The 12,282-nt window shown below is 38.9% G+C and overlaps 1 protein-coding gene across 2 annotated transcripts in view; it reads left to right on the top strand.

Annotated features, from left to right (window-relative positions):
- Positions 1-11,605, top strand: part of LOC134212013 (titin homolog) — a 39,269-nt gene extending 27,664 nt beyond the window's left edge. Inside the window, exons 2-3 of one of the 2 annotated variants that reach the window (XM_062689489.1) lie at positions 9,196-11,052; positions 11,276-11,605. In XM_062689489.1, coding sequence (XP_062545473.1) covers positions 9,198-11,052; positions 11,276-11,331 — 1,911 coding nt within the window. In that variant the 5' untranslated portion in view covers positions 9,196-9,197 and the 3' untranslated portion in view covers positions 11,332-11,605. Of the gene's footprint in view, positions 1-9,195; positions 11,078-11,275 lie in introns of both variants that reach the window. The other variant, XM_062689490.1, reaches the window with a different exon arrangement.
- Positions 11,606-12,282: the final 677 nt, after the last annotated feature.

The raw sequence follows: 12,282 nt of genomic DNA, 5'->3' as shown, positions 1-12,282 counted from the left end.
AAGGAATATTATATACTGAGTTTGTACAATCCCATTGAATTCCACCACTTAATTGTATCTTGACAGATACGTATTTCGACCTCACCAGTAAGGCCTTCCTCAGTGTCTCGTACTTGACTCGACGTACGAGACACTGAAGACGGCCTCACTGTTGAGGTCGAAATACGTATCTGTCAAGATACAATTAAGTGGTGGAATTCAATGAGATTGTACAAACTCGTCTTACGACAAGTGAAGACATTCCACTAAAAAGCTCAAAATAATTTTCTTAACAAAATTATATAATGTATTAAATGGAAGGCTCGTGAGTTCTAGGGATTTAGAAAGGAATGCTAAGATTCCTTGAAGATACATGAGATTCTACTTGAATTTCACTTGAAGTTCTGGTCATAGTTTTAAATTTTTATGATTATGCATAGTGAGATTCCAAAAAAAAACCCAACTTAATTCACCGAGTGGTGATACTGCCTTTCTCGTATTTAGCCAAGACACCAACCTTATATGGCGCTTATATAGTGCGATTCCATTTACTTAATAACTTTTAAACGCAATGGTCGATCGTTATCAAATTTAATAGTGATCAACAAGGCTTTGTTCCCTGTCGAATGCAACTTGTTGCGAGAAAATCGGTTAAGAATTACTATATGAAAAAGTGGCTAATGTTTTTCGGTTTTCGTGTGCACACACACACACACACATACACACGGACAGACAGACATTTGTTCAGTTTGACGAGCTGAGTCGATTGGTATATAACATTATGGGTCTCCGAGACTTCTATAAAAAGTTCGATTTTGGAAATGATAGCCTTTCGGTACAACTTTGTTGTACGAGAAATGCAAAAATAGAATCCATTTTACTTGAAATAATTCTTCTTCTTCTTCTTCTTATTGGCATTACATCCCCATGCTGGGACAGAGCCGCCTCGCAGCGAAAAAAATAACAATTTCTTGTAAAAAATTTGTCTCTGGGAGGGTTTATGTCCAAAACCACACCCGTGGCTACGCCACTGGTTCAGAGATATAAGTTCTTTCATTGTTCAAAACAGGGATATCTTTCTGCGGCAGAATTATATTCAGAAGGAAAACAAAGAGCTTCTTAGGAATTTGATCAACTGCTAGTAAAGCTTTGCGGCATACCTTGCAATTGACTCGAAGATTATCGAGAATTATCGCTGGAAACTTCATTGGCCGGATTTGTGTACATGTGCACATTTTGTTGTGAAACTACTTAAACCAGAATATAATCTAGAATTTAAAAAATACATAAAGTTCAAAAGAAAAGATAGTTTCTAAAATGCTTCAGTCTTTTTTGAAGCGGATCGGAGCTGGTAGTCTAACAGTTAGTCTACAGGTAGTCTAACAATAAACACGAATGTTTATATTTTTAAACAATTACAAAGTCTTATTTATGAGATAGTAATTTGAAAAAGAGCATCATTTGTTGATTAATGTCTCAAAATTCCAACTTTCTGAGAAGCCTCCACATTTTGGACACTCCTAATTAAATATAATTTTTGCAATTCCTGATCATAATACCTGGTTTCCAGTTGTCATTTGAGTGATAAAACGGCCTACTTTTCCATACCACTAGAATGGGTGCTTTAATGACCATTATGCAACTCAAATGGGTTGCATAATATTCATTATAGCACTCATTTGGGTGCGATAATGAAAAACCTACATTGGGACAGTAGTTACATGACTACATTTAGCTGAATTAGTTTGGGTGAGTGTTTAAATAGTGTTCTCTAAGCGTCTTGTAATAAATGAAAGGGTTTGTTGGACATAACATCACAATTTTCCAAAGGCTATTTCATCCATCGCTTCATAGCTTTTAAAGCTATGCAATTTGGCACGATAAGATGGAATCTTATTGTTCTCTGCCGCAACATAATTTATTGGCATGAATGATCATGTGGAGTAAACTCGATTGTACAATTTTGGTATAGATTTATTATATTAAAGCCCATTTTTCGTCATTGCAAAACATTGCGTATGCAACTCGTTGCAAAACTCGATTTTTTCAGCACTCGTAGGATTTATCCAACTCGGCAAGCCTCGTTCAACTCGTGCTGAAAAAATCATCTTTTTGCAACTAGTTGCACAAACTACTATTTTAGGCTCTGCCGAGACATTGTAAAGTTAATAGTTTCGCAGTGTTGATTGTAGATGGCCATCATCTGATTGAGAGGTCCGAATTTTGCATAATTTGTACGGCAGTGATTAATTAAAAATGTTTGTCGATAACGCAGTTGTCGAGATGGTATATAGAAATTTAATTTCGATAAAATGTATGTCGAATCAATACGCTGCGAAACTATATCGTTAATGAATGAAACCATTGCAGTTTCACGACGCTCTTTCAAAGATTGAATGTTTATAAGCTTGCAGCGTACCTCATATGATGGAAGTGGGAATGTTGTCCAACCTAATTTACGAAGAGCAAATAATATGAATTGTTTTTGTACTGATTCTAATCTTTCTTCGTGTGTTATTGAAAATGGAGACCATACAATGCTGCAATATTCCAGTATCGACCTTACATAAGCAATATATAATGTTTTAATTGTGTATGGGTCATGAAAGTTAAAGCAGAAACGTTCTATAAAACCCATCATATTTTTTGCTTTATGTATAATTGTGTTGTAGAGTCGATGAACGTTAGTTTGGAGTCTAAGATAATTCCTAAATCCCTAACTCTATCGCATTTTTCTACAACCTGGTTTCCTAATTTAATTGAGAGATTTGATGCTGTTCTTTTTCTGCTGAATGATATAAGGTTACATTTTTTACATTCAGTTGCAATAGGCTTTTATTGCACCATTCGTAGAATGTGCATATTTCGTTCTGGAATTCTGAAATTTCCAAAAAGAGCTTCATGTCATCTGCATAGATTAACACTTTAAGTTTGTCAAGAATAAAGGAAATGTCGAATTTTTTACACGGATTTTCACATTTTGAACTAAAAACTTTTTTTTACACGGAACGCATCCCCCGTGTAAAAAAAGAATCGGGTGTATTATGAATAATAGAGGCCCCAAATGGGTTTTGATCTATTGTTGTTAAATTTTAAAATCAATTGGCGATCAGTTAAGTAGGATTCAAGCCATTTGAGTAGTCCCGGCTCAATTCCAGTTTTTTTCAATTTGAATAGAAGCATGGGTTTATCTATGCGATCAAATGCTTTACTGAAGCTTCTACATGGTTTCCTTTATCCATTGCATTCCGGGTATAGTCATCAAATTCAAGAAGATTAGTTGAGCTTGAACGCCCTTTAAAGAAGCCAAGAGATAATGGCTATTCCACGATAATTACGTATGTCTGATTTTTTTTTCAGATTTGAAAATAGGTATCAAAAATGGTTTTTCCATATATTTGGGAATTTTCCTGATTCTAGTGACATATTAAATAGCCAAAATAATGGAGTGGTTAGTTCCACTACTAGGGTTTTCATAAATATAGGAGGGATTCCATCAGGACCAGGACCTTACGAAGCATCTAAACTACGTAGGGCCTGCAAAATGTCATGGACATGAAGTTGATTCACTCCAATATCATTTGAAAAGTCTGGGAAAAATGCAAAATAGTCGCGATCACGATCATTTTCAGAAAATGTAGAATATTGGCGTTGAGTTTCTGATAAAACTTGCGTGTTTCGTGATAATGGTTGTTCCTTACACTCCGCTTCTTCCAGGTGGCATTTCTTCATTGAAGAGGCGGGTCTGCTGTCTGCGTATGCGTATGCAGTGGCGACATCAGATTGCTTTAGTCGCTCTAGATCGGCCGTCGCGTCGGTTAAGGACATTGTTGATGATGGATAGTTTTGGGCGGAGTTTTTCCATTAACAGATAGTGATCAAAGTTAACGCCAAGATATGTCCTGACGTCGATAAGTTTGGAGAAGTACCGTCCATCAATCATAACGTGATCAATTTGTGATTCTGTCTGCAAGGATGATCTCCAGCTGTACTGACACGGAAGGCTGTGTTGGAAAGAGGTGCTGCGAATGGCCATATTCTTGGCGACGGCGAAATTAATTAGTCGTAGGCCTGCTGTCTACACAACGGAAGGAAACAATATCCGAAACTTTAACGCGTTTATTGATGGACCGAGCGGGAACCGAACGGTTAAAATTTTCCTGAAGTACATTACTAATTACATTTTACATTACTAAATGGTACTATTTTTTAACCTGGAACTGCTTACGTTTGTGATTCCGATGGTTTTCTACCCGGGCCTAGCAGAATTCGTCGTGTTCTAATTAACCGTAGTAAACTGGTACTACCAAACAATCGTAAAATATAATTTACATCCATCCTTACGACGGTACAAATCTAATTCAACTACATACTTACGTACATTCTTGCCTACATAATTCAATTAAACTTCTTCACACGTGGGTTATTACCGCAATTCAGTACCGGCTATCGATGGGCCTAGTTGTTCAAAGAATACATGGTATTTGAGGAAATATAATTCAATGGTATTTAACTAATTTATCTTGCCGTAACTATAGTATTAAACAATTAATAGTCTTCAAAAGAATATTGAAATTTTGTTCGTGAGAAAGAAACTCGCTTTTGGTTAAACACTCTAATGCTGTTGAATAGCTCGAACGTAAACAATCGTTAGCTTTCCAACAGTCGATCTAAACTCCTCCTCTTGGCCAACCTGAGCGTCCAAATCTCCTATGATAATCTCTCGTACTCACGTTCGAGCTGCGCGTAGGATGCGTCTTCATCATCATTAATGCTTCCAGAGTGTGGGCTATGGCCATTGATTATGCTAATGCTAAAGAACCAGCCTTTGAACCTCAACCTGCATATTTTCATAATGAACGGCCACCATCCGATCACGCGCCTTTGCATATCTCTCATCAGTATAAGCTCAACACCAGCTTGTGTGTGTTGTCTCAACTCTGGTAGATGGTATGATTACCTCTAATCGTTCGCACCGGCTCCACCCTCATTATCCCGAAGGCCACTACCTCGAATGGTACAGTACCCCAAAAATCATTACCCCAAAATCCATTACCCGGAAAAACGTTTCGAAACAGATACCGATGAATCGCAAAATTAAAATATTTACAGAGAATTAAAAAAATATAGTACTTAGAGTTACTTAGAGACACGAAATAATGGTTCTGTACAATCAACATTTTTGATTTTCGTGGTGCCGTGGTGTCCTACTCTACGACACTACCCATAATTCCATTACCTATAATGCCATTACTCCGAAGGCCGTAGAGGAGGCCGAATGGGACAGTACCCCGAAAGTTATAACCCCGAATGGGACACTACCCAGAAATCCATTACCCCGAATACATTTCGAATCTGTAGGTTCCCATCACTATTTTTAACACCCACAGATACCGATGAATCGTAAAATGACAATCTTTGAAAAGAATTTATTTAGAATAAAAGTATATACTACTTGAGTAACTTAGAGAAATGCACTAAAGGTTCTGTTTAACCAACATTTTTGATTGTTCGTCTAATCAACTTAAACTCAGTACATTCAAAGTTAATTGCCTATATGCCGGGTATTAAGCCACCCGGAGTGGAAATTAATTACTATGTCTGAAACTTGATTATGCATATGTGCAACATGTGATAGATTTAGTTCGGAAAAGGTATTGGAGGGTAACCGCCCCTTCGGTGGGGTTTGATCCCACGACCCCAGTTCGCATGACAGGTGCTTTCCCTACTAAGCTACGAAGGACCTCCGTCGTCCACCGCAGCTTAGCGGGTACTGATGAAACCAAATTCCCAGCACCAGGTACCAGCCGATCTCTCGCAATACATTTTCAGAACTAACTCTCTCAAATGTATTTTTGTACACATCATGTCAACCAAGTAGGATGAGTATTTAGTATTGTCCGGCTCCTACACACTTGCTTCATCAGCAACGGCGCTCAATGAAGTAGGGTTGTGTGAGGTTGTGCCAGTTTGGTCGTCAGATCCCAACACGACCACACAAGCGAAGAGAGATCGCCACTCGAGATCAGTACATTCAAAGTTAATTGCCTATATGCCGGGTATTAAGCCACCCGGAGTGGAAATTAATTACTATGTCTGAAACTTGATTATACATATGTGCAACATGTGATAGATTTAGTTCGGAAAAGGTATTGGAGGGTAACCGCCCCTTCGGTGGGGTTTGATCCCACGACCCCAGTTCGCATGACAGGTGCTTTCCCTACTAAGCTACGAAGGACCTCCGTCGTCCGGAGCCGGACAATACTAAATACTCATCCTACTTGGTTGACATGATGTGTACAAAAATACATTTGAGAGAGTTAGTTCTGAAAATGTATTGCGAGAGATCGGCTGGTACCTGGTGCTGGGAATTTGGTTTCATCAGTACCCGCTAAGCTGCGGTGGACGACGGAGGTCCTTCGTAGTGAATATTGGCTCGAAAAATAAGTACACCCAACCGGCGGTTGTTAGATTTTCCAACAATTCCGTATGAGAATCTACCAAAACCTGTATAAGAACTGGGCATATACGAAATTGCTAGATCTAATATTTTTTTTAGGCTTTTCTTATATTTTTGAATGAAAATCTAACAATTTCGCATATGCCCAGTTCTTACAGGTTTTGGTAGATTCTTATACAGAATAGTTAGAAAATCTAACAGCCGCCGGTTGGGTGTACGGATCTACGCTAAAAATTCTCGTGGAAATTGATAGGAATTATGGGTAGTGTCGTGTCCTTAAGAAACATTGGCGAGTATACTCCCAATTGAAAGGTTTGCAGTTCCACGAACCGAGTTTTCCATCGCAAGTTCCTTTTTGTCGATTGTTCTGGTGCGTTTTCTCTTGCTAATTCTTCGTTGCTTGTTTTTTACAAGCTGGCTTGCAGGGCCTGACACCAAACCCTCAAAACTTTCGTAGGACCATTCCCCCTTAATTTCCATTTTACTCGCAACAAGTTTCATTCGCTGATAATACCAGCGGATAATCTATTTTTGCCTTACTCGTACAATAAAGTTGTATCGAAAGGCTATTATTTCAGTATAATATCAAACTTTTCATAGAAGGCCAACAGCATCGTTTTGATCCTTAAAAGCGTTGATCCTTTTGACACTCTGCGGTGTCTTCCGATCATGCTCCAGCTACCTCTATCTCGCGCTGAGCTTGAAGTTCCTCAACTCGTCTTACACGCAAAAAAAAGCGTTAATAAATTCGTGAACTAACGAGTTCAGGGTGTATTTTTTCGTGAACAACAGCCACGGATTCGGGAATACTGTCACGTTTTCTGGAACGTTCTGGAAAGGTGTGTTGTCCATGAATTAAATCACGGTGTATTTTTGCTGGTTCACGAATTCGGGAACGCTCCCAAGCTTTCTGCTTAGCGAGTAGTTTCATCTGCGCCTCAATTTGGTTTGCGAAGGTCTTCTCCGTAATGAGTTGTTCTTTTCTAATCCGATTATCAATTGAATCTACATCAGAACCAAGGCCTTAATCGGATCCTCTATCGGTGGTCGGTGTCGGTGGTTCATACCTCTATGCGTCTTGCTTCTCGTATCAGCCACCTTCACCTACTGTGCAGTAGCACACACTTGACATAGCCAAACGGATTTTAAAACCTCCTGGTCTACAGCAGCGCAGGAGAAATGATTCCACTGCTTGCATTTCCCTAATTGGAATCAATTCACATCCTCCGTCATTAGGAAGAACTAACATAACTCATTTTTTGAAAAAAAAAAAAAAGAAAGCCATTCCGAAGTTATTAGAATTTTATTTGGTTCCGAAGGTCGGATATAAAAAAACGTGTTTGGGAATAAACATTAGCTTTCAAACTGTGCAAAAGTTAAATTTAAATTTTAAATTTTAGTTTTCAGGGCCAATATCTTCACACCTTCTTAGACCTTAAACCAGGTTTAAGCGTATGGGTTAGCATCGTTTAAGCTTCTGGGACTAGCATGGTCTTGAATCACTTACGCTCTTGTGAACGGAGTTCTTCATGTGGTACACCCAACCAGCGACTGTTAAATTTTCTTACAATCCTGTATAAGATCCTACCAAAACCTGTATAAGATCGGGACATATGCGAAATTGTTAGATTCTCATACAAAAAATGTATGCCAACAAACAATTATTGTAAGAAAAGCAAAATTTAAGGTCTCATACAATATTTGTATAAGAATCTAGCCTTTTCGCATATGCTTAGTTCTTATATAGGTTTTGGTTATACAAAATGGTTAGAAAATCTAACAATCAGCGGTTGAGTGTAAGAACTAATCTTCGACAGAAATTACAGGACATTCGTACTAATCTCAGAACCTGCCAACGAGCATGCTTTGTACATATGTAATGTAAAAATGGAAATCTGTTTTATAATTTAGCTCATAAAAAACAATCTTTCTAAATGCTAAAGATAATCACGAAGCATAAAAAGAACGAATCTCAATGGCCGGAAGTCGTTCATCTTTTACTGCCGATATTTTTTGGCAATTAACTTTTCAGTCAAGCTTAATCCAGGCACCCTAGCAGAACCTAAATGTAAATTAATTCAGCGCATTTGTTTCTTCGAGTGTGTTGTGGGGTCTGAGAAGTTTAAATTTAGAGAATTTTAATTTCTTGAGCCATTCGGAGCTTTCGTCTTTTTGTTTTTCTATAGTTCACTACTTCTTATGGGCCTGCAAGTCTACATCCACAGAACTGTAATAATATTCATTCTGTTTTAAAGATGCCACCTGATGCTAGGTAGTGACGTACATTTGAATAGCCTTCAAGGTCGTCACGTAGGTGGAACGAAAGCGATTATATGAATATTGTTAATCCAAAGACTGCTTTCCATGGGAGAATATGATTGGTCGTCATGCGAAAATTATTTTAGATTTTGTCTTTAATGATTCTACGTTTGGGTTCTTTCACAAATTACGTAACGCTAAATATGATGATTTCAAAAACCCACCCTCCGCCACGTAACACGTTTTGTAGGGAAGATTTAACTTTTTGTATGAATCGTATCGCTCAGATTGACCTCCTCCCTTCCCCTACAGCGTTACATAATTTATGAATGCCCCCTTACCAACAGAACTCATAAACTCTTTGAGGATCTTGAATTTGAATATGAATAAGTTTATAAAAAGCAGTGCATTTATTATTAGATTTTTTTTTAAATCTAATTCTTTTATAATTCTGTAATCCTAATATTGAATTTTCCCTCATTCTTTTCATATTACAGAAATGAGAATCATCCCGGCTATATTTCTGGCGACGGTGATCGTCATCACCGTGGCATTCCCAACACCCCAGGAGAGCAAAACGACATCCAAAACGGAGCCCGACGAACATGTGCTGATGGTGAAAAAGATAGATATCCACGTTGAGGTCAAGTCTCTACCGGTTGAAAAGGACACACCAACAACGGCCTTAGTTTCAGAAATTAGTGAGCTCTTAAAAAATCCCAAAAAAGACGTAGAAAGCCCTGAAACTCCGAAGCTTGCAGATGCGGAAACGCCAGCTCCAGCTAAATCATCGGAGTCCATTGAATCCTCAGAGGTGGTTAAAACGCCAGAAGCGTTAAAGTCGTTTGTAACTGAAACATCACCAGAGGAGCTAAAGCCGGTAGAAGTGGTTAAAGAAACACCGAAGGTTGTCGCAGACTCTTCAAAAGTGGCTGATACAGCCGGAGCTGAAGAAGGGCCAGCGGAATTAAAGGACGAGAAATCCGATGTAAAGGTACTACACACTTCGCTAGACCAAGCTGTTGAAGCTACATCCAAGCCCAAACCAGCCATAGTAGAAGCTTTGCAACAATCTGTTATCGACGCAACAGCAGAGACCAAGTCAGATGCAAGTGGAGTTGAAAAAACAGTTCCTACAGAACCGAGTCAAATTTCGACTGTTTCTGAGACCAAGAAAACTGTAGAGCTGGAGCAGAAAATCGCCAAAGAAACAGAAGATGAGGTTAAAACTGTTGTAGGAGAAACCAAAACTAGTGAAACAAGTAAGCCAAAGGCTAATAAAAATGATTCTGAAGAGAACGACTCTAGCGAAGAAGCTTCGAAAGAAACATCTAAGGAATTATCAACTAAGACTTCGGCAGTTGACACTAAAGCCACTTCAGTTGAAACTGTGAAGGTCAAAGATACAAGTGTGGTAAAAACCAACGAAGAAGCAAGTGAAGCTAAACCTGACGAAGCAGCACTAGAGAAATCACTACCAGTGCTGACTGAGAAAAATGAGCAGCAAACTAAAAGTGTTGTAGAGAAAACTGTTACATCAGTTGAAAAAGATCTGGCGAATAAGAAACAACTTAATGTGGTAGAGCCGCAATACAGAACAATTCCAGTTACGATCGTACACGATGATCCAACAGTAGAGAACATTGCTGTTAAAACAGTTTCTTCGGAAGAAATCACACAAAAGAAGGAAGTTCAACCTGATGGTCCAGTAGGAAGCCAGGTGCCACTGAACAACGACCCTGTTATCAAGACTACTGTTGCAACTACTGCTTCTGAGGATAATCCTGTGACCGTGGTTGAACCTGTAGCAGTGGTAACCCCGGAGAAGTCTGAAGCCAAGTTGTCTGCAGTAAAAACAACTGAAGCAGAGATAACCAAACCTGAAGAACAGAAAACGACCACAGCCGAAACAAAAGCAGAGGACAGTCCTGTTGTGGGGTCCGCAGATAAAGTCATCAGCCTTACTGGAAGTATTGATGATGGCTTGAATAAGAAAGAAGATACCTCTGTAGTGTCTGCTGTTAAAGTTGTAAAAGCAGTAGAACAACAAGATACAGTTAAAGCAGAACCACCCAAAGAACCCAGCGTTAAAATAGTGGAATCCGTGAAAGATGAAGGGAGTTCAACTAAAGCCGCCAGTGAAGATAGCGAATCGTCTGAGGAGAAAGTTGAAAATTCGAGTATCAGTCGTAGTACAGTAGTAACTAAGGCATTAAACGATGCGTCTAACAAAGGTGAAGTTACGGAGGAAGCCAAGGAACCGGCTACAGAACAAGCAGATACGACGACGACAGCTGCTACAACAACTGCTTCCGTGAAGTCGGAGGGCAAGAAGGGGAAGAAGAAGTTGCCAGGTTCGAACAAAAAACAGAATACAATGTAAATGAGATGTTTTGAATGAATATTTGCTGCTTGTCGTTCCTAATGCCGATTTAGTGCTTTCGCAAACCATAACAGTGCTTAATGTTTCATTTTTGCTACTAACTTATTAGAGCTATCCTTGCATAATCCATTTTTGCTTATTATTTTTGTACAGGTGTTCAAAGTTCTAAAAAGAATTTTATTTTGTCATTTTAGCTAATATTCGAGGATACAGTAAGCGTTTGCATCAGGACCAGAAGAAATCGGAATGAGCATCGGTGACTCAACTGGAATGTGTCCCACTAAGCAAAATAAAGATTGCTACATCTTCACCGGAATGCACGTGTAATCTGTGGACAGATTGTAGCCGCGTGCCGATAAATTCTATTTAAAATTTTAAAATAGTTTTACTCAAATGAAACGTAAAAGTTTTGCCAATATGATGGAATCAACATGAAGAGAGAACAGCAGATCGATCAGTTTGTCCAGTGTTGTTATATTACGCTTGTAATAGGTTAAGATAAATATAATATTTAATCTAGGTAAGAGTGATTCAGTTTTGAATATGATGACTACCAAAAACCTAACAACTAAATTTATAAAATTTGTGTATCTACACCATAAACATCACCAACCAATGTCATATGTTTAGCAGCATGCGACAACTAGCACGCCATTTTGCTAGTTGGGTCACTTTTGTTTTGCGGATTGTTCTTGAAAACCTAATTCAATGCATTGATATTCGATTAAAATCACGTCCTGTTTGGCATTCAGAACGCATATTTTACCGTCGTTCAAGTCGCATTGGTCTTCACATTTTAGTGTGATTTTTAGAAAGATCATGTACTTACTTGATACTTGATGGGCTACACAGCCGCTAACCGCAAGTCAGATGTGCTCGACTTGCGGTTAGCGGCAGTACAGCTCTTCGATGAACCTACGCCAAATGGAGTATCCTTCTCCACTGGACTTGATCCTGGGCCAATCGCTTCCAGTCGCCCAGAACGTTGAGTGCCCTCAGGTCCTCTTGAACTGCAAAAAGCCATCGTGAACGCGGCCTTCCACGAAGTCTGCGGCGTTTTCTGGGTTTTCTACTAAATATTATCTTCGCTTGACGTTCTTCCGGCATATGAAGTATCCAGCCCACCGTAGTCTGCCGTGTTGTATAAGCTTAACAATATCCAGCCCTTTATACACCTGGTACAACTCGTAATTCATGCTAC

Source organism: Armigeres subalbatus, chromosome 2 (assembly GCF_024139115.2).
Source record: "Armigeres subalbatus isolate Guangzhou_Male chromosome 2, GZ_Asu_2, whole genome shotgun sequence".
In the NCBI taxonomy this organism is placed as follows: Eukaryota; Metazoa; Arthropoda; class Insecta; order Diptera; family Culicidae; genus Armigeres; species Armigeres subalbatus.
Note: the sequence above shows the minus strand (reverse complement) of the source record. Positions and strands in the feature narration are given on the sequence as shown.